This window comes from Astyanax mexicanus, chromosome 2, assembly GCF_023375975.1.
Source record: "Astyanax mexicanus isolate ESR-SI-001 chromosome 2, AstMex3_surface, whole genome shotgun sequence".
NCBI lineage: Eukaryota > Metazoa > Chordata > Actinopteri > Characiformes > Acestrorhamphidae > Astyanax > Astyanax mexicanus.
The window spans coordinates 60,136,876-60,160,969 of NC_064409.1; the positions used below are offsets into that span (position 1 = coordinate 60,136,876).

At 36.9% G+C, this 24,094-nt stretch overlaps 1 protein-coding gene across 1 annotated transcript in view; it reads right to left on the reverse strand.

The window, feature by feature from the left end:
* Positions 1-24,094, reverse strand: part of pdhx (pyruvate dehydrogenase complex component X) — a 78,103-nt gene that overhangs the window by 4,748 nt on the left and 49,261 nt on the right. Inside the window, exons 6-10 of the mRNA XM_007228153.4 lie at positions 17,797-17,986; positions 14,396-14,543; positions 9,858-9,916; positions 5,488-5,646; positions 1,965-2,029 (exon numbers count right to left, since the gene is read on the reverse strand). Coding sequence (XP_007228215.3) covers positions 1,965-2,029; positions 5,488-5,646; positions 9,858-9,916; positions 14,396-14,543; positions 17,797-17,986 — 621 coding nt within the window. The remainder of the gene's footprint in view (positions 1-1,964; positions 2,030-5,487; positions 5,647-9,857; positions 9,917-14,395; positions 14,544-17,796; positions 17,987-24,094) is intronic.

The following is a 24,094-nucleotide window of genomic DNA, read 5'->3' on the forward strand; positions in this document are numbered from 1 at the left end:
ACAAGAGGAAGTGCTGTAACGAGCAATATTACAAGTTATAGTACGAACCTCGAGTGTATGATTGTGATTATACCACAGTTCAATTATCACTGTTTATGAAAATATTTTGAGTTAAAGAAGATGAGAAAATAAGATCTGTTTGATTATAAATACTCAAAGTTAAAATAGTTCCATTGCTGCTCGGTTTGGCTTGTAAGCGCTGCATCGTTGCTGGGTTACCTGTATGTGGCGGAGTAATACATGGAGAGCTTCGTTTACAGTGCATTACCGGCTGATAATGGCACTCATAGAACGCCTCTCAGCCAATATAAATAAATATAATATGGTTTGCAACAATTTATAATTCAGAGTTAATATGCTTATTAAAGTCATTACTCAACTGAATAGTAGACATTATACAGTAGACCATAGGTCAACCATAAGCAGACCAAGCGTGAAACATCTGGCCCATGAGGTTGTTTGAACTATTATGAAAGATAATGGAAAAAAAATAATAATAAAATGCTTCTCTGGCAAACTGTAGTTTACATTGCCGTCTCTTCCCGTCTCTTTGTCCCGCTCGGCGTGACTTTTGTTTCCACCCATTCTTGTTTTTCCGCCCATTCTCGGGCTCCCTTTCTCAATATAAAGCATTTTTTCCCACTTGTATCTCAATTCACTAGCCGGGGCAGCGGTAGATTAAAGAACTGGGACCCTAACGACCCAGGTTTGATCTCCGCGTGAGGAGCGGTGTGTTCATTTATTTATTTTTTCCTTTCTTCCTGGATTAACCTGCTTTACTTTCCAAAAAATTATTATTTTTTTGTGGCCCGCCATGTAATGGCTTGGAAAATATCTGGTCTGCGGCCAAAACTAATTGCCGGCCCCTGCAGTAGACACATATCTTGAAAGTTAACATATCTTGAAAATAAAAGGTATTTACTTAACTTTCTCAAGGCAATTGGTTTCCCAAATTCTAATAAGCAAAGTAAACTGTGTAATTGTTGTACTAATTTAGCTAAACCCATTAATGCCCCCAACACTATCAGGGTTAGGGAAAGAACATGTCTCCTCTGATACATGTGAAGTCAGCCTCAACCTCGCTCGTTTCAAACTGCCCACAATGTGCTCAGAGGAAGGATCCGCAGCTCTAATACATCAGCCAACAGACACATGTGCTGACTAGCTGATGAGGCCCCACCATCCACCCACCTATCGACCCATCCACCCACCCAGAGAGAGCATAGCCAGTTGTGTTCTCTCGGATTCTGGCTGCTGATGGCAAAGCAGCATGACCCAGCATAAGAACTTGTGGTTCTCAAGTCACAGTGTTGGGTTTTTGCTAAGCCACTTGGAATCCAGGATTAAATATTTGATTTCAAGCTATTGCATCAAATACAGGTATACAACAGCGCTAGTGCTTAGCACACATTAGTCTTTTCTAATGTGGCTCAGTAGGACAACCAGAACAAAGCAGGAGATACAAAACCCCCGGAAATAAGACAATGAGTGATCGCTTACTACTGGGATTTCTGGACTATCTTTACCTCAGAAATCCCATTTATTTCAAAGCGACCCTATTAAGTCTCTAATGATAAAAAAAAAAAAAGACTGCCTGTGACTCGGGTGGAAGTGATTAAATTGATGACCATAATTTATGATCTTCCTCAATATCTCACACACGCACTCCACTCACAGTCAGGAGAGGGATAAATCAAATATGCAGGCTTTTATGCATGTGTTAAACATCTCTCAGGCTGCGGAGTGCCCAGTGTTCATGCAGCATTACTGTTTATTTAACAGTTTATTGTCACTAGGGAACTCTAAGAGAGGAAATGAAAAGTGGAAAGTTTGTGACAACAGTCAAAAAACTTGAAGGCGTTATTGACAAATCTGAACCCTGCAGCCATTCATTTGGGTTTTGAGGGTGTAAAGGATTAAGCGGGATAATAAAAGGCATTTTAAGCTGTTAATGAGGTGTTTACCTGAAGGATCCCCCCTGGTATTCTTCTGGTAGCAGTTTTCCTGCTCTTGCTTTCTGTGCCAAGGCCTGGGAGAAGAGAAGAGAGAAAACAAGAACAAGAGGAGGAACATGATTACGAGTATAACCCACACATACAGTAAATGTCCACATGTTTGTGGACAGACATTTTAATGAATGCATTTAGCTATTTTTGATGCACTCATGACAGAGATAAGCAAGTGCACACACACACAAAATATAAATCTATTGGCACAGTGCCACATGTGTGCTAGAGGTAAATAAAGCTCCAGAGCTCAGTAGAACTGTGTTCTTTGGAATGATGGTGCTCCATTCAGTTAAAGATAAGGTGGGGTGATGATTGTCCAAAATCCTGATATCTCTAATGCTCTTGTCGCTGAACCCAATCAAATCCTCAGCATAGTGTGCAATTTTTTTTTGTGGAAAGCTCTATCCTAAAACCTTTGTACAAATAGTGCACATTATAATTATAATCTAAGATGAAGAAGCTATGATTTGACATGATGAATGTATGCAGACCCAAGTATCAACTATCTTGAAAGGTGTGTGATCAGTTCTAAACTCGTAACATTAAAAACGTGCTTTTACTTAGTATAATATTGAGGTTTGTCTTATACTGTATGTATAAGACTGGACATTTGGTCCAGATACTTTTGGTTTCACACTTGGCCCTTTTCTACCAAAAGAACTTTCAGTTCTTGAACTGGTTCCGTTCAGGCGTATAAGAACCTTGGTGCTTTTCATTCATCCAGCCAACGCTTGTTTAAACCCGAGGATACGTCAACAACAGCAGGAGTTGCACACAACTGCTCTCAGTTCATACTGAAGAAGCTAATATTTGTTGGTTCCAGCTGGGAAAGAACCTTTTGACTTTTTTAAGATGTGCAAACCAGAACTGAGCCTGTTCCATGTTGGTGGGAAAGAGATAATTATAATTTAGCGAGCAGTCAAAAGGTTATTTTGTCATTACTATGGAGGCTGCATTTCCTTATACTTTACACTGATTAGTTTGTAGAATATTTGGTCAAGCATTATGTTAGACTTTTACCCTTATTGCCAAAATGTGCAATGGTTGGTGTGGTACAGTGGATAACACCACCGCCTGCCAGTGAGCTACCATGTGGGAGGCTGCAGTTTAATTCCAGGTCTGGCTGTCCTTGGAGTCCTTGGGCCATAAATGTAAATGTCACACAGCAGAGTAAGTGTAACAGATTTCTTTTATTTCTGTATATAAATGATGACTAATCTACAGTTACAGTAGATACAAGAATCACCACCATAGTGCTTGCATTCATACTGCTGTGTAGTGTTGTAGTACTACTCAAATCCGGTCTAAATGACACAGTAATGTTACAAGGAAGAGAACTTAAGACAGCAATGAGCTAGCTAAACTTAGCGATGAGCTAGCTAAATTAATAATGCTACCGGGGAGAGACCTACCATTAGTGAAGTGCTAGCTTACCTTAGTGATGAGCTGTTTGAGGGCAAATTGTGATTGTTTTCTTACATTTTAAAATGAAAATGAATGGAAATTTAATTGTTATTTTTGTTTTTAAATCTTAATCTGTTCATGGTTTTTCCCAGTCTTAGTCTTGACACAGACTTGACTACTTAAATTCTTGGTCTTGACTCGGACTCAGCTCTAGCGGTCTTGACTACAACACTACTGCTGCGTGAAGAAACTGCAGGGGAGTCAGATTTTGGCACTATACTGGCTCTTTTTAATCTGTGCAGTTTGTATGGGTTAACAACTTCCTATTAGCTATTCAAAAGTCTAAATAATCTAAAAAAGTGTATCTCTCAGCAGACAAACCAAACTATAGTTGAGTAGTTCTGTACTGAGACAACCTCTTTTAAACTGACATTTCCCAATCGTGATAATTTGTTCTGGACCAAACTGGAAACTCTCAAAAGTCCAGACAAGGTAGATGTGAAATCACTGTTAGTAACACAACAATATCAGCATCCAAAAAGAGTTCATTACTCATCAAGAAACAGAAAACACCCCAGCACTCGAGTGGAGAGTTTCTAAATAAGCTGAGAGGTCACCTACTAGACTGAACTTTAATGCGGAGCGTGACGATTTTATGCCCTCTTTTTACCATGGCAGCAAATTTGAGTATAAGAAACGGATGACTTGCCAAGCAATCTTTTTTCCACTGATAAGGAAGAGGACAGATAAACAGGATTGGAGTTAGCATCAATTGCTTATTTGGAGCTGCCTAGTGTATTATCTGTTTGGTTTATCTTATTCTGATCTTAAACTTAAACACATATACTCTTTGACAAACATAGCTGTGTTGGAATGAAAATACAATTGGGAAGTAGATAAATGTTATCAGCAGCAATAAATGATTAAAACTTTATACTGGGAAGTCAACTCCTGGTCATATACAGCTCTGGAAAAAATGAAAAGACCACTTCAGTTTCTGAATCAGTTTCTCTGATTTTGCTATTTATAGGTAAATGTTTGAGTAAAATAAATGTTGTTCTTTTATTTTATAAACTACGGAAAACATTTTTACCAAATTCCAAATAAAAATATTGAAAATGAGAAATGGCTGAAATAAAACAAGATGCAGAGTTCAGAAATCAACATTTGGTGGAATAACCCTGGTTTTAATCACAGTTTTCATGCATCTTGGCACGATCTCCTCCACCAGTCTTACACACTGCTTTTGGGTAACTTTTTTGCTACTTCTGGTGCAAAAATCAAGCAGTTCAGCTTGGTTTGATGGCTTGTGATCATCCATCTTCCTCTTGATTATATTCCAGAGGTTTTCAATTTGGTAAAATCAAAGAAACTCACTATTTATTAGTGGTCTCTTATTTTTTCCAAAGCTATATATAAATAAGGCTACACATATATTAGTAGCATGTAAGTTATGTGTAGCCCAACATGCCAGACAATTGTGCATGGTGCTGTAGAGGTTCCTAATGGTGTCCTTTAATAATCCTTACAGATGGCCATGGCATAGTTTCTGTGTCTTCAAGGCAAGCACTTGAGACTGCAGCAGTATGTGGATGAGCATTGTCTTGTTGGAATAGTGCATCGGAGAGAATGTTCACTAACCACAGAACCTTATTAACGTAAAGTCAGGCTTCTAATGTATCATTAATAATGACCAAATGCAATCTGGTATTATGACATCAGGGCTTGTGGATTTCTGACATGTGAGAAAAAAATAAATTCTGTTTATTTTGGTTAAAGGTGCCAAAAGCTTTGATGGGTCCATGAGTCCGACACACTGATCTTTCACCTGCAGCACAGAATCACAGCAGTCTTACTGCGCCATCATGTAAACTTGGCAAACGAAAGCGTGACTTTATCAAAGTTAATTGAGACACATTAGTCACTGAAGAAGGCAGCAGGGTTTCACGAGTCATTTGACAAAGCAGCCTGAAGGCAAGCACAGGTGTTTCAAACGTCAGCGTGCAGTCAGATCTGACCTTTTGTTGTGCCTCATTAATGTTCAAAATGCTGCCGTTGCCATGGCAACAGTTACCTTGGCGTTGGCGGCAATCTCCTGCACACCTTTGTCCGCCGCGTCTTTGATGATGGGGGTGATGAGGCCGCGGTCGGTTGCCACGGCGATGGAGATGTGGATGGAGTCCAGGGCCTGGGGTCCTTCACCTGACCAGGTCACGTTGACCTCTGGCATCTCCTGCAGATGCAGCAAAAAGTAAGTAAGGTAAATAAACAGACATAGCAAGGACATGGACAAACTTATGGTCAGTTTAGCTAAAAAATCACATTTACACAACTTTCAACTTTTTCCAGGGGAGATGTTTAGATCTGTTTGGTGTCCAGAAGCTACCATTAGGTAAAGATACTGCATGTGTTTGATTTTTATTGTGAGGAGTTCAGTTTAAAAAAAAAAACATTTAGGGCAAGACTTATCATATTTTTAGGACTATAAGATGAAAAATATTTTCTGGTCTATTTTCATACATAAGGCGCACCGGGGTATAAGGCACTTAAAGTGACGCTAGGAAGGATGTTTCATTTAAAGTGAGCAAGGATATCGTTATGTTTCCCTTCTAACAGGGAAGCGCCTAAGTAAACAAAATTTTAAAAATAAATAAATAAATAAATCTTTCAAAGTTAAATGAGCGCTGGATGTTAATCTACACAGATTTTTCTTCTAAAAACTAAAAATGTTTATTTGGGTGAGTAAAGCACTTCCATCTATTTACAGTAGGCTTGGATTTCCAATACTTTGTCTTAGAGTGAGTTTTCAGTGAAGTTTCTCCAGCATTAGAATTAGCCGCTAACTGCAGCACTAGCGGGACACAAATGCCACTCGATATACTCACCTCTGAATGGCAAAAGAGCTAGCACTGCAGTTAGCAGCTAATGCTAATACTGCTGCACCCAGCCTTAGTTCTGGAGAGACTTCACTGAAAACTCACTCTTATAAAGCTGTACTTCACCGGAGTGGCTTTGCTGCTCCTTACAACCTTACTGGTAAAATTAATACTATTAATAAGGTGGACTGGATTAAAAGGCGCACTGTCAATTTTCGGGAAAACGTAAGGATTTTATTTGCTCATAATTGTCTGAAAAATACGGTACGTTTGTCAGAGAACACCTTGACAAAGACCAGAAGGACTTTGGGAACAATGTGGTTTGGACAGATGAATCCTGAGTCTTGCCCTGATGGTTTTTTGACAGTAATGATTTTCTCCTTGCACTCCTCCCATTAAAAAAACGAAACATGTGCTGTCTCTTTCTCACGTTAGATGCTGTATCTTGACATCAACTGTGACAAAAGCTATCTGTAGGTCCTGTGTGACATTTTAGCTGTGCTGGAGACTTCTTTACTCATCTTGCGGTTTGCTCTTGGGATTAACATTTTTAGAGTTTTATGTGTTCAGTTATACATAACCTTTATTTTTCAATACTGTTAAAAGAAGATAAAATGTCCAAATATTTAAACATGTTAAACAAATGTTTCACAAGCATGTGCTACCTGTACATGTTATGCTGTAGCCAATGCATTTGCATAGAAATGTGGGAACTGCAGTGCAGAGTTTTTAGGAGCAGTGATATTGTAACTGTTGTCTTGTTTGTCCCCCCCTTGATTGACTCTGATTTGCTGACACGTGTAGAGAGTGTGACTCATACATTGTTTTTTGTCTTTCTTTGTTCTTTATCTAATATATGATATGCTGTTTGTGTCACAATAAACACATGTTGAATCTGACTTTAACTTTTATTGGTGAAAATAAAATTTTATTGTGACCTTTATCTTAAGAAGAAAAAAAAAAGTGTAAAGGAAAGGTATCTGGTAAATGGATCACATTTTCTGTGATAAAGCCTGCTGTCAGCCTCTTGAACTCCTTGACATTTTTGTGATGCTGGTGAAAAAAGAGGAAACCGAAACTTCATGTGAAGCATTGCTTCTTTGTGAATTAATGTTGGCTTAAGAGCATGTTCAGTGTTCAGACAAATGTCTGATATTGCTCACATTAGAAAAATAGTGTGAACAGGATAAAATAATCATCGTATTTGATAAGAAAAATGTTGGGCTCTCTCTACCTACTCTTTGAATGTATCCTGTGTGCCAGAGCTCAGTATATTCTGAGATGAGTATATGATGCTATAGACATGCCGTATGCTTGAGGCCATCAGCTCATGCTAGCTCAAGTTAGCTCATATTCCATTACCTTTGTTGTGCCAGGGCACATCTAAAGAAATTAGCAAACCTGCTTAAGGACATGTAAGCTAAGAGTAAAATAGCATAAATTAGATTTTCAGCCAAGCTATCGCATTAAGAATCGGAACTAGCATATGTCTGGTGTCTGGAGCCTGACCTCAACTTATCTGAGCCTAAGGGATGCAGCCTTTTAGCATCTTCCTCTTCCACTAACCCCGAACGGAGGACGTGGAGTCACTGGCTGTTTCATGTCTGCGATTTCAGAGGAAGCAGCTGACAGGCTAAGAGACTATTGTACAGGAGAAAATACGGCTCCTGTGAATGGCATCTCCCAGCTAAGCGCTTTGTGTTGTGACACATATCAGTGAGCATGTCGGCAGAAGCAGGACGGGAGGGAGCTGTAGACAATAATGTGACAATCAGACATTACTAGTGCTTTTTTCACCCTCCTTTTCCCTTCTTTCCTTTCAAAGGCCTGTCTTTTCAGAGACACACATCCTGCTCAGTAACAGACGGAAAGAAAGGGGAAGGGAGCTAACTTGAAATAGTCTCTATTTAAAGGCCTGTCATCAACACTGGCTACGTGATGAAGCAGGGACTTGATGAACCTACATGGAGAGCATTCGAGTCAGACGGAGAGGAACCAAGGGAAAGCCTGAAGCTACAGGACACTGAAATCAGAACGGTTGTGAAGAAAATAAACCGTATTTTTCGCACTATAAGGCACACTTAAAATTATTTAAACCTTTTAATTTTCCCAAAAAACTCCAGTGCGCTTTATGTATGAATTTTACCAGTCAGGTTGTAAGGAGCAGCAAAGCCACTCCACTGAAGTACAGCTTTATACAGGAGTTTCAGTTTAGTTCTTCAGCACCGGGGCTGGAGCAGTATTAGCATTAGCTGCTAACTGCCATTTCCCCGTTCAGAGGTGAGTATTATCAGCCTGTAGCCTGCTGCTAACCCTGGCCAGCACTGCTGGGGCAGCATTAGCATTAGCAGCTAACCGCAGAGCTAGCTCTTTCGTCATTCATAAGAAGGGGAGTACATTGGCCTATAGCTTGCTCGTTTACTGTGTTAAAATAAGCTACCGCCTTGGCTCACTCAGGGTTCCTCTGCACTGTTGCCTTAGCGATTAGCCGCTAATGCTAATGTTCCAGCCTTAGTGCTGGAGAAATTTGCAAATCTAAGTTTACTGTAGATAAATGGAAGTGCTTTACTCATCCAAATAAACAGTTTTCAGGAGAGAAATCGATAGATTAACATCAGGCACTCGATTGACTTTAAAAGAAAGACTTCTTTTTATTACAGTTTTACTTAGCTTTACTTAACTTAGTTAGCTATCCCCCACCACCACCCAATGGCGAGACCTGCTGAATTAGAAGTTCCTTATAGTGTCTCTTATAATCTCTTATAAAAAAAAAAAACGATACTACATGAGAAGTTGATGGATGTGATTTCTGTGCGGTCAAGCTACCGATGAAGTAATAAGATCTGAGAAGTTACATAACCCCTTGTAGAGAATTGATGATCTTCACTGTGCAGTCAACAACACCCCAAATGAGATGGTCTCTGACTTCATGTGTAACTACACAGCTGCACATATAATTAAATATCAATAAACTCATTTCATTTCATTTACTTACTGAAACTGTATATAGTATTAGCTCAGTCACAATGTGCTTACTAAAGACTTTTCTCACCACTCAATTGATGCTCTCAAACACATTAAGAGGACAAATTAATTAACTCTTGATTAGTTTGACTGACTGAAAAAATGCCAAGATATCTCAGCAAGATGCGCCTACTTTAATATATTAAACATATTTTGGTTTGTTTAACACTTTTTTGTTCACAAATTAATTCCATATGTTTTTCTTCATGCCTTAGTATTAATTAATACTATACTAATACTTAGTAATTAATCAACAATGCTGAAACCACAACATTTCAGATGTGTCCTAACTTTTGACTGGTACTGTATGCAATAACATAAGCTGTACTATTACTATCCATCTGTAAGTAAAAATGATTCAACAGCAGTTAAATTGTTATTGCATGCCTGTAAATGTGTAAATGTGAGTTATTAATGACACTTCATGTAACGTAATTCAAATTTAATTTACTTTGGTGATTTTTTAACACACAACACAGCCATTATAAATTACACTGCTAATTAAAAACAGTGAAATAATGGAGGATAAATATTAAGTACTTACTTTAAGCGTAACAGCTGCAGCTTTCACGATGAAATCATTGACAGATACTTTGATCTCCTCTGAAATAAAAGAAAAGAATGTTGTAAACTGATATTAAATCAAGGTGACTCGCTATTTTAATATGCTGAGAAACAGCTCTTATTAAAAACATCATGTATCTGTAAGACGTGACCGATTCAGAGTCTTACAATTGTTTTGTTCTGTTTTGAAGTCATGGTTGTTATGAATCTGTGAATCTGAGCATAAATCAGTAGCATACTTTATATAACAACGTCTTGCTCATCTCATCATTTGTTATTTTATTATTTTTTTTAATAAATAAGGAAAACTGCTCTGCAATTGGACAATACTACAAGTTCAGATGCAGGAAGCAAGCCTGAGAAAATGAGTGGTATTACAGCATTACTATTTGAATATGTGGTGAGAACACTATAAGCAGGATTATAAATGACCATTTTTATTATTTAAAAGACTATTAAGTAAACTATCAAACTTTAAATACATAAAAATTGCACATAATTATTGAATGCACAAGCAAAAGCTGTAAAAAAGGCATTCAAATACTTTTGTTTAACTTTTGACCATTAAAAAAGAAAATTACAACTGTGCAATTTGAACACAAAATACAATTATGGTTACTATATTAAAATCATGTATCCACGAAGTACATAAAGTACAAAACACTCAAATGACAATTAAACCAGTTCAAATGTTTAAATAACACTACTGTTAATGTAGAGCTTTGGCATTCTAGAGTGATTCTTCATTTAGAAAAAAACTTGCATGAAATTTTTTTTTATTACTAAATTAAGAGCTTAGAAATGAAAAACATCTAATAACCAAATGTATACAAGATGAATCAAAATCATGACCATTTTGATTTGCAATTAAGTTACATTTTAAGCAGCGCTAGTAGTGTTGGGTAGTATATTGGTTCATCCGGTATATCAGTTTTAATTTTCCCTTCATATATATGCATTTTCACATACCACCATAACACTAGAGGCACTACGGAGCACTACGTAGAACAGTTCCACCAAAGAAGCCCAATGATGCAGCTCGCTAACTAATGCTAGCCAGTTAGCATAACAAGCCAATACACTGGAGTGATTGTAGCTCAGCTCTGTAGAGTCAAATGCTTCTCACACTCTGTCCTGCCTGGAGAGAAAAGCTACTCAGCACTTTCTGAGTAGCTCCTGCTGCTGTTCCTCACTGTATGAGTGTTTTTATACAAGTGAAATAGAAAAACAACCGCAAATGACCAAAGCTTTCACAATTATTCACTCAGAGAAAAAGAGAGGAACTGAACTGCGTTAGTCCTTAGTGTATCTTTTGTAAGGTCTATTGTTTACATTCTTCAGCTGTTTTTTGGGTAATAAAGTCTGATTTCTTCATATATTGTGTAATTTTGTTAAACAAACTAAACCTATACTAATCAAAGCCTTAGTTTGATATTGATATTATGTACTCCTAACAGTACAGTACGTCTAAAAACCTATATTAAATCTATAGAAAGCCCAGTCATGAAAAAAATATATATAATTAAGTAATAGTAATAGTAAAATACTGTAATATACCATAAAACAGTCAGAATCTTAACAAATACAGTGATACATATTTTTGGTTATACCGTCCAGAAATATAAAATAGGTTTAAAAAAAAAAAAAAATCTAATTTGTTAAAGGTCATATACAGAGCTCTCTATCATTATTGAGCTACAAGACATCCTAGAGACTGGATCGTTCCCGATTGAGCTCTTAACTTCCCATAATGTATTATTTACATTCACATCTATACAATATTGCATTTTTCTATACAACATATTTCTGTCCCTTTGCAGCTGTTGCCATAACAGGCTGTGACTTAAATACATACTTAAATAACACTTGTTTATGTTGTACTCATAGAAACTGACCAGAGACCACATGGCAGCCGTGAGAATAAACTGACGTTCATTTCATTGGATGTGTGGGAAAAATGAGTAACTGAGTCTTGTATTTTGCCTGAAGTCATTATTATCTATATTGCTATGGCGATATTAATAAAACAACATAACACTACATGGTTTTAAGTAAAAAGTTAATTTTTGTTTTTAATAAATATTTAAGACTGATGAAACCACACATATCTTCTGAGGAAGGAACACAAAATCTTTTAATGAATTAAAGTGTGTTCACTTATTTTGCAGCTGCAGATCAGAAATGTGGTGACAGACTCAACACATCACAGAGGAAGCATGTGCTAACCCTCATCCTCTGTTCTCAGCTATCATGTGATAGAAGAGACACAGAGATACAGTCAGCAGGGAACAACATAAACTAACTTGCCCTGAGGAGACCTGAACCAAGCAAAGTTACTTTATTGTTAATTAATGACATTTAGATTAAAACTTATCTGTTAATCAAAACATTGTTTTTTTTATTGTGATTTTTTTTAGCTTTATGCTTCTAGCACAAGTACCAGCTGTATCAAAATATTAAAAGACTGAAGGCTTAGAATAATATTACTAAGAAAGTCCAGTGACTTTTTACTATATGCTACTTCTTGATAAAGGTTAATGCACGTTTTTACAAACTGAGCTTTTCTTTCTACACCGACACACTCACACACCCACCTACCCCTCCCAAGAAGTGTGGTTTGTACATCACTGAGAAGTCCTGCCCAAATCTGTGGTTAATGTTATTTTCAGCATGTGGTGTTAAGGCCATTAAAAGAACCGTGTGAACAAACTGTGGCTCTTTACAATTGAGGAGAGAAAAGTTTAGTCAGGAAAAAGCATTTTTTGCACAGTTTTCTATCAGTGTTTTTTTTTTTATGAAGCCCAGAGGACTGAGAGCAGGAGCTGCATGAATGCAGGTGAAGCATCCGACAAAACTTTAAGATTTTTTTGTTCTTAGTTTTGCTGGATGGTGGCCAATCAGAAGCGTGTGGTAAGGGCTTCGTCACCACAAACTGAATTCAGTACGCTGAATTTAGTACGACAAAATGGAGATGCTGCTAAAGCTAAGCTAGCTCAGGCTGTCCTATAATATGTACTTCACATTTTAAAACTAAAGAGCAGACAAATATGGATGGAATCATTGTTGATACTGATGGGCTATTAACATATCTTTAATTAATTTAATGTACGTTTAAATGAGCCATATACAGGATGTTCACATTACTAACATTGCTGTATCCACTGCGTACAAGGTTATCACAGCTATCTTCCAAAGCTGACTTATGCCAATATGAGCTCAGTGATTATAAACCCAGTTTTATTCTTCTGTACTTCTACAAAATCATCAGAACAAGCAGAAAGTAATCACATAAAACAATAAAAATAATAATGGTAAAATGATGGTAAAAACAACATCAGTGTCTCACTCAGAGACAGTATTTAACCACCACTCTACACCAGTGTTAATTTTGTTAACGAAAACTATGAAGAAAAATCTTTGTTGAGAACCTATTTTTTCATTATGAAAACGAGACGATAGCTAACTAAAAAATTATACTTGGAAATTCTATGCTAGAATTTAACTCTTTTCATCAAATAATAAAAACTAAAAGAATAAAATTATATTATATATATATTATAAATTATATTATATTATATTATATTGAGCAGTGATCAGAACACAGCCTCTCCACACAGAATATGACCTGTTCCCCTGAGCCCTCCTCCTCTCCCACTTTCTGAATAAACATGATTTATGGAATAAGTTCAGCTGCACTACCATGGAAAACTAAACACATTTCTGGAGGCAGGCAAAGCATGTAATGCAGGTCTGTTATTGGATGAGTTTTAAATAAACTTGTTAAGTAATATAAGTATAGTCTAGTCTCTGTACTGCAGTGGAAGTGTGTAATTACAAAAACGTGGATTTATTTGTCCCACCAAATTTACAGGTCATTAAAATTCATTAGACTAAAAATAGACCAAAATGTTGTTTGTTTTCATTGACTAAAACTAGACTAAAACTAATAAAATACAAAAAGACTAAGACTAAAACGAAGTCAAAATCACCAGTCAAAATGAACACTGCTCTACATACACTTGTTAGGGTAGACTACAAGGCTTGCTTTTAAACTAACTTTCAAATGTTAGAGATCACATTATAATTGAGTTATCATAAATTGCATATTATTGTATCTCAACATATTGTATTGTATTTGTATATGAGTCAATCTTTTTTAAAACTAGTTTCTAACTGGCTTTTTCGAAGGTCAATTACCCATTTTTTGCTTAGAGAAAAGTGGCAGATCCCCAGCTTTAATACATCAGTTAACAGATACCTGTGCTTGGCACTGTACTTGTACTTGGCACTAGGAGTAATGTGGGATGACAGTGCCATCAAGAGAGTGTATAACCAATTGTGCTCTCTCTCAGACTCTGGTTGCTGATGCCAAGCCAAGCATGACTCAGGATTCAAATTGGCGATCCTCTGTTCTTAAGGGTTTCTTAATATGGGGCATTTTAGCACATTGGATCTCCCCCCCCTCCTCCCCTAACGTGTCCTCGCTGCTGTGTGTTCCTCTATTCACTATGCTCTCACCTTTGGCAAGCTGCTTGCGAAGCTTCATGACAGCCCCCAGGTCACAGTCCACTGTAGCGTATGCGTGAGGGATGGTGGTTTTGGACTGGGTTAGTCTCTGGGCGATGACTCTGCGCACATTGGAGGCCGGGACCTCCGTGAAGGTGCCCTGAAAATCAGACACATCTGTCAATACAGAGAGCTAAAAGCAGATTCAGTTTCAGAGAAACCCTCAATACATCAATGCTGAACAGTGAACAATCGACTGGCGGGTTTACTCAAGAGAAAACGCAATATCTTGATGAGGTAAGAACACAGGTCATTCCAGACTACTGCTATTAAAAGCATCAATTGATCTACTTCAGTCAGTCATTTTCTGAATTACTGACTAAAAGAGGGAGTAAGAGAAGATCTAGAGTTCAGGTATTTAAAGTAAATGGCTTAAACCATCATTGCATTTCAATTATTTTTTTTTCTGTCGTTAGATAAAAAATTACATTACTAGTGCACCCCCCCCCTAAAAAAAGAATATAATTGAAAAGTTACTTTATTTCAGTAATTCAGTTCAAATGTGAAAATCATACTATATATAGATGTATTACACACAGAGTGATCTATATTAACCATTTATTTATTTTATTGTTTATGATTATGGCTTACAGCCAATGAAAACCCCAAAAAAGTCCTGCTGGAAAATGGAGTCTGTATCTCCATAAAAGTTGTCAGCAGAGACAAATAGATCACTCTGTGTGTAATGCATCTATAAAATATTCAAGTTTCACATGTTGAACTTAATTACTAAAATAAAGAAACTTTTCAAAGATATTAAAATGAAACTATGCACCTGCTGCAAAAAATGAAAGATGCAAAAATCCCCTCCCTACAGGCGTCAAAGGGTGGGGCATCCTTTAGAACGTCCTGTAGAATGTAAAACGATTACAACTCTACTAACTCTTCTAAATCATAGATAAAATGTTCCACTTTTCTGTCTTTGCTTAGGATGTTTGGTCTGATCTATAATATTACTGCAAAAGAAGGAATCCGATTGATTAACAAGGATAAACCAGTTTTCTTGACTCGTGACTAGAAACTATTAACTGTTTCATGTTTAAAATAATCAATTTTGCACAAGTTGGTTTGCTACACTATAAAAGATAAAGATGTTTAAAATGGTTTGTAATAGAGATGTATTGAGACGTGTGTAGTGAATGATATTTACTTAAAGGACCTCTTAAAGGTCTTCACAGGCAATTCACACTTCAGGTCCTTTCAAACAGAGTATGATTTTTGGAATAGAAGCAATTGCTCACACAACAGTCTATGACTTAAACATGAATAAAATAATGATTTAATGTTTTTTAAATTAATGTATTTCAATGTATTTTAGGAGGGAGACTAATAATAATAATAATAATAACAACAATAATAATAACAATAATAATAATAACAATAATGTAGTGTGGTGTGCCTGGTGGACTAGATCCTCAGGATAGTTTTGCAGCTTTTTAAATAATAATATGATTTTATGTGCTGAGTTACTGAATTTAAATGAGTATGCTTTTTGTCAGAGAGAAAAAAAATGGAAGCACTTTTTAAAATCACTGAACTTTTACAAACTTTTTACAATTTCTAGTCTTTTCATGGCCAAAAAGATTTGCAAAATATAGCTTTCCAAGCTAATGAGCACTCGTGTGAAGGAGAAAAAATTGAACAGAAGCAGAAAGCAGATAATGAGCAGAAAAACAGAAAGAGCAGAAATACAAAAATATATAAAAGCTATGGAAACTTTTACAAGGCTCCATAGCTTTTATATATTTTTGTATTTCTGTTCTTTCTGTTTTTCTGCTCATTATCTGCTTTCTGCTTCTGTTCAATTTTTTCTCCTTCACACGAGTGCTCATTAGTTTGGAAAGCTATATTTTGCAAATCTTTTTGGCCATGAAAAGACTAGAAATGACCAGGACACAAATAAAAATGGTTACATAAAGTCACTGTTGTGTTTTGTGCTTTTTTTCTGCTCTGAACATTTTAAGCTGTTTTGCCACTGCGTGATGCTCATTTGTGGTCTACAGTTATGAAAATGAAGCTCTGATTGGCCAGTGTCATAGACCAATAATATACAGCTCTGGAAAAAAAGAGCCCACTTAATAATTATGTTTTTCCTTGATTTTGATTTTTCCTTAATTTTTCCTTTGAAGATGGATGATCACAAGCCATACAATCTTTGCACCAGGAGTGGCACAAAGTTATTCAAAAGCAGTGTGTAAGACTGGTGGAGGAGAATGTGCCAAGGTGCATGAAAACTGTGATTAAAAACCAGGGTTATTCCACCAAATATTGATTTCTAAACTCTTCATATGAATATAAATTTGTTTTCTTTGCATTATTTGAGGTCTAAAAGCTCTGCATATTTTTTGTTATTTCAGTCATTTCTTATTTTCTGCAAACAAATGCTCTAAATGACAATATTTTTATTTGGAATTTGGAAGAAAGTATGTCCGCAGTTTATAGAATAAAACAACAATGTTCATTTTACATATTCGTTTGCAAATGTATGTGCTATATTTCATCCAGGACAAAAAAATTAGACTGTTCACTAGTATTTATATAACAAACTGACAAAAATGGTTCTTTATGTTTATGCATTAAAAGTCGTTCTCCAATGGCAGCACTCAAAAGTACCATTTAAAGCATCTTTACTTATTTTTTCCCAAATTAAATGTACAAGAATTGTGTATTTTGCTCCACTGTCCTCACAGGCTGTGGTTTAACTGTGCTTCATCAAACTGAAAAACAACTTCTTGGCGTGTCTTTTTCAAAAGCTTTAGGGCTGGAGCATTAACGTTACAGCTGCCCACAGGGAAACCACAGAGCAGAATGGGTTTGTAGTGGCAGCATATGGCACAGAAAGAAAAGAGAAAGAGAGAGAAAGAAAAAAAGGTGGAGAAGGCACTGGCATGTGCTTTTGGTTAAAAGTGAGTCAGAACCTACAGGGTGAGCTTGTCTGGTTCAATCTCTTTATGCACCAGTGAGGGCTATGAGAGAAATCATGTTGCCCCACAGTGAAATAGCAGTTCCCACGCTGGAGATTACTCCAGCTACCACACATACTTTCAGTGACAGCCCTGAGTCTGCTGAACAATTCACCTACTCTGAAGAGGAAATCTCATTTTATTATATATTTTTCCTCATAAAATATAATTCACGATGTTATTGATGTTAAAATTTATTAACCACGAGACAGTTTAAGGACTAAAAACACTAGTGTGGTGTCCCGTGACTTATGCCAAGTCCCACAGAAGTGGAATATGTGGACGTGGGGTAGGGCTGGGCAATATATTATACATATAAAAAAAATAAATGAATAAATAAATAAAATAATTGAATGAGAAGGTGTGTCCAAACTTTTGACTGATACTCACTGGAGCGCCAGGCTTGCCGGGCACTGATATGGCTGGATAGAGAGGGCGGCCTGAGGCAGGAGCAGCTGTAGGAGCGGGGGTGGCAGTGGCAGGAGCTGCAGGAGCTGGAGCAGAGGCAGCAGGAGGAGGAGCAGATACTGGAGCTGCTCGACGTGCAGCATCTCCCTTCTTCAGCAGGTTTAGAGCATCCCTGTAGAGAAGAAGAAGGGATAGACATGAGCAAGGATGTGCTAGAAAGTAATTTAGGCACATTATTTATTTTTCATTCAACCCTTTTATCTTAGCAATAATGTGTTTTTGCCTGGAAAAGCTCCAGATTGCATTAGAACAGATGCAGGTAAACATGAAGACAGTACAAATAAATAATAATTTATCATTTTTGAAGATATAGGCATTTTTACCTACCGTATTTTTCGGACTATAAGGCGCACCATATTATAAGACGCACTATCAAAGAACGCCTATTTTCTGCTATTTTTCCATACATAGGGCGCATCGCATTATAAGGCGCGTTAAGTGACACTAGAAAGGGTGCCTATATCAAAGTGAACAGGGGTGGCGCCATGTTTCCCTTCCCCCACCGGGGGTGGTCGCTTGCCGGTGGAGCGTCTCAGTATATATAAATCTAGCTCTTTCAAAGTCAAACGAGTGCTGGATATTAATCTACACAGATTCCTCTCCTGAAAACTGTTTATTTGGGTGAGTAACGTGCTTCAGTTTATTTACAGTAAGCTTAGATTTCCAGATGTCCACTAAGGCTTGCTGCACCAGCGTTAGCATAGCTATCCGCTAGCACGCTAGCTAGTCACCTAAACTAGTAAAGTTAACCCAAACTTAAACGACAGCGTTACACTGAGTAATCCTGCGTGTTCTGGTAAGACAGTGAGATATTAGCTAGCGATTCGTCCCCCGTAGCTTGTTTTAACACTGTAAACAAGCAGATTACAGGCTGATAAAACTCACCTCTGAGAGAGTTAGCGCTTAGCATCTAGCTAATGCTAGCCAGGCAAAGCAGCACAGACTTACAGGCCGATAACTCACCTCTGAACGGTGAACGCTTAGTGATTAGCATCTAACTCTAATAATACTGCTCCAGCAGTATTAAAAGTGCTAAATTTAGAAAATACTGATCTCTGAACAGTGAAAAAGCTAGCTAGCTAAGCGGTTAGCATCTAGCTAATGCTATTGCTGCTCTGCACGGAGTGTGTGTTTACTGCTCCTTACACCTGACGGGTAAAATTTAGATAATACTGATCTCTGAACAGTGAATAAGCTAGCTAATGCTATTTGCTGCTCCAGCCTCGGAGCTGCACGGCTCTGGACTCTGTATAGCACTGAAACTCTGTATAACGCTGCACGGAGTGTGTGTTTACTGCTCCTTACAACCTGACGAGTAAAATTTAGATAATACTGATCTCAGTGAATAAGCTAGCTAGCTTAGCGGTTAGCATCTAGCTAATGCTATTGCTGCTCAGCCTCGGAGCTGCACGGCTCTGGACTCTGTATAGCACTGAAACTCTCTATAACGCTGCACGGAGTGTGTGTTTACTGCTCCTTACAACCTGACGAGTAAAATCCATACAAAAGGCGCACCGTATTATAAGACGCACTGTCAATTTTTGTGAAAATTAAAAGTTTTTAAGTGCGCCTTATAGTCCGAAAAATACGGTAATTAAGCATTTCATAATTTATCAAACCAGGTGATGAACGATAATTATAAATAATACTCATAATACTTATGTGCGCAGTTTATAAACACCATGACATTAATTGGCGCAAATTGGTATGTATTCTAAAATTAGTGTTTTATTAAGCCAACAAAACAATTACTGCCCAGAAAAGGGGCTGTTAAAATTAATTTCCCCATTGTTTGTGCCTTTATTTCAACATTTATGATCATGTGCACTTATTTCAGTCCCATACGGTGCCAGTACCAATCAATACACAGCTTTTTTCCAAGATTATATATATATTTTTATTGTGTTTTAGCTGTATTGTAATGTGTATATACTATGATGCCAAGGTTTTAATTAACCTTTGCTTTACTTCAACGAATATTATCTTAACAACCACATTTGTTTTGCTTTGAAGGAATATATATTTATACAGTAATAGCAAAATTACTGACATAATATAAGATCAATATGATAAACTATAAAGTTGGTTTATTTTTAGAATTACACTTATCCCATTGCATCCAGTCTGATTGCTGTATGTTTAGCTGCATTTTAGAAACAGAGACAAAGAATAATCAAAAGAAGAGATCATTACTTTGCACAAACATGGGAAATGATACAAAAAGATAGCAAAAGCACTGATTGCTCCTAGAGATACAGCTGAAAACGTGTTTAAAAAAATGCTGCTGAATGTGGCAGAAAAAAGCAGCTACCAGTAAAAAGCTGAATGTTTATTCATTTTAATAATAAGCCTAATTTACAATCAGTGCTGTATTATTTTGTTCAGAACCAACTCTTCAATTACCTATTAAGAAGCTACTGGATCTTTCAGCAGTAATATTCACTCATTCTTCCAGACATTTCTGTTCTAACTCTGAAGCTGAACTTGAAATGCTTGGCTGTTTGTTTGCTGTGCACTGCCTTCTATTAATCAATTCAGAGATCTTCTATTATATTTCAGACTGGAAACTTGAAAGGGCATAGCAAAATGTCTTTTCAAACCATTTCTCTGCAGACTTTGCCTTGTGTTTCAGAATATACTCTTGTTGCTGGAGTGCTCATTTCTAGCTTCTTGGTAAGAGGCTTCTCTTGTGGCTCTGCTGATACAGAACTACAGTCGCTTTATCCTCCACTTTGCAGAGCTTTAGAACATCACACACCATCAGAATATCAGATCATCAGAAGGCCTCAACCATGTTTAGCTGTAGTTTATTTATTTTTTTACTGCAGGGAATATATTTTTTAATGTATATCTCTACTGATGTTCAAGCCAATACATAAACATGTATATAAAGCAGAACGCTGGATGAAATCCACCTGGATTTGCATAGTAGAGAGGGATAACACCAGCATACTCGTACAAAATTTCAAATAAATAAAATGCAGATACATTAGCTCACATAAAAAGAGCTTCAATGCTTGACGTGACCTTTCAGGGCTAATAACTTAAAACTTGAGAGAAAAAAAGAAAGCAGCAGTTCCTTGTTTAATCACTAAATGCTTGCACATAGCTGTTGCCAGTATTATAATATGCTCCTTTTGCCTGTATCTAACTCAAACTTACATTTTAAAATGTACAAAATTTATGTGCCTCATGTAGAAGGCAGAGTAAAGACTTTTAACATCATTAACTGGATACCTCTCTCTAGAGTTCATTGCACAGACCAGTATAAGTGAGCATCAGCCCACAGTGAAGCTAAAAAAAAACCCACTAACCACACAAAAAAGCAAACAGTGCAGACCGCATTTAACCACAACCAAAAGTACAGCAGCAACTGTCAGAAAGCTAAATGACTCATGTGATGGAGTTTTTAGTATTGGATAAACACTCCCTTGTCGATTGTTTTTTTCACTTTGAATCTGAACTTGAAAGTTGCAGTTTTGTATAGAGATTCATGAGCTCTCTCAGTTGTTACTTGAATCTGACAAGGATTTCAATGTGGACAATTTCAAACAGTAACTATTATAATTTTTCTTGAAAGACAAGAGAAAGTTACAGAAGCCCTTCATAATGATGCATTAACAAGTAATGACTGGAAAAGTTAATGTGGCATTAACCCAACTCTTAATGATATCTAATGATATTAAAGAAACACATCAGATATGTGAAGAGTGTGGACATATTTGGGGATTACTGAATTTCTGATTTTACTAATTACTAATACTAATACTGATTTGCTGGCACAAATGTAAAAGTGATCAATACGTGTAAATGCACTTGTTCTAATCATTGTATGTCTTTGCAATGACATTTTTAGTCACTACAAAAACAAACAACTGTAACATTCATGTACAAAAACACCTCAATCATAATATATACACTGTAAAGATATATATATTGGCTCAACACAACTTAGTCAAGTCATCATTTTGCTTTGACTCAGTTAAGTTGTGAATACATACAGAACTACGTGGGTGGGGGGAGGGGGGGAAGCACTTATTTCAGATTGAAACAGCAGAGTCTTGATAGCAAAAGGCTGTTTTCTATCATTTCCTCCAACCTCTCTCACACCTCTGCACACATGCTAATGGAAATACCCTGGACATCTACTGATGATAAACAACGAATACCAACAACCCACACATTCTGAATTCTGAAAAACCCATGACATTAATGAATACAGTGGGTTTAAGGGTGTCTGACTGTATCTAAATATAAATATATATATATCTATATAACACTCATGACATTAATAAACATCAATCTGATGATTATTCCTAGGTCCCAGCTGATCAATATGTAATGTAAACAGGAGCTGCTGTAGAGTGCATGCTAAAGCCCATAAAAAAGTATATTACAACAGACAGGAAAACATACAGTAACCGCCTTAAAGGAAGCCTTTAGTCGCTCGTGTGATTTTAAGCCAAAGGGAAACACATTCATGTTCACTTCATGTAAACATGTTCCTGTGTGTCTCTGCAGGGTTACTGAAGCTGCTGGCTAAGGGGTGAAAGGAAAGCTAGCATAGCATTTTCAACCGTTTCCTCCACTCTCAGACACACCCACCCACGCATATACACACACACTTGTGCTAGAGCAAACACCCTGGAGCACTTCCCCTAAAATGTGCAGAATGTAAATACTACCACCCTCTCAGAAATACCTCTTTTAACCTCTTACACAAATTGAACTACTGTTCAGAAGCATAAACATTTACACAGAGCGGCCAACTGCCTTTTCTCCATTCGGGGAGCTTGTTTTATTATAAACCGCTCTGTTGTAAATATTGGACAAAGGAAATAAGCTTTTTTTATAGCAATCCATCATCATAGACGGAAAAGCTTTAGTCTAGCTGTCTTGTTTTTAGGACGGGAACCCAGTTAGGATTGACTGGTCATGTCTTGTGCTTAGTGAGCTCATTGTTAACTTTACGTGCATTAGGCCTGTCACCATAACTATTACTGTTTTTTAACAAAAAATGTTCTGTTTTTAATTGCAATAAACCACATGATTGTCATTTTAAGACTATTTTATGGCACTGATTTAATGATAATTTAATAGCAAAATAATGCAATTTCTAGGTCCGTACCAAACTCACAAATGTGTCAAGGGTTCAGAGTGACCACAGATGTGCTGAAGAGGCACAGATGGAATTTTAACCCACCTGTACAGTAAATGCAATCACTGAGCCACCACTGCCCTATTTGACAAATCATTCATGTTTTTCTTTATATTCCTATATATTTTTCTTGAAATCATCCAGCAATCAGAACATCCCTTTGTCTTTGTTGTTGAGTTCCAGTGTTGATTTGTTCCACATTAAATCACAGGAACACATTTTGAGCATTTAATCTGTAAAATGATTAATGATCTGAAGTTCTGCAGTCTAATTTAATTATTGACACATAATGTTGGGCCAGCATATTGAATTATTGCACATTTTCTGTAAAACCTATAAAATTTATTTCACTTCTCACATATCACTGTGTTCTTCCTGCTATATGATATATTTAAATGAAATTGCTGATCTCAACAACCCATGATTTATAAAGACCAATCATAAAAATTATCATTACCAAACTTATATTTTACCCAATTTACCATACTATAAACTTACTATATATCTATCATTTCCATATATTGCATGATTAGTTGATGATGATCGTAACAGGCATTCAACATCCTTACAGCTTGCACTTTCACTGTCTGGTAAAACCCCCTTATCACAGTAGTGTTGTCCCAGTATTACAGCACACAGGAATACTATGCCATAACTGAACTGCTCAATGAGGCAGCTGTCAGTAAGCATCAGTGTCAATTCAGATAGCCGACACCCACACACAATCAGATGATGACCACACATGTGAAGATGCACTGAGAACAGGGTGTGAGTGAGTAATCTGAAAACCATGCTTAACACTACACAGAACAACTGGTTTCACAACCAACAAAAGGGCTACTGATCGAAAGCATTACACAAGTGTTTTACATATTAATCTGAGGTGGAGAAACAAACAAGGCTCTTTATTAACAATTCACACGTTTCATTGCGTCCCTCTCATGTGTGATTAACAGAAAGTGACGAACACCTGATTAACATCCCATTACAGCAGCTTATTGACTCTGATAGTTATCAAAGATCTCATGACTTGAGGCATGTCTTATTCTTTTAATTACAGAG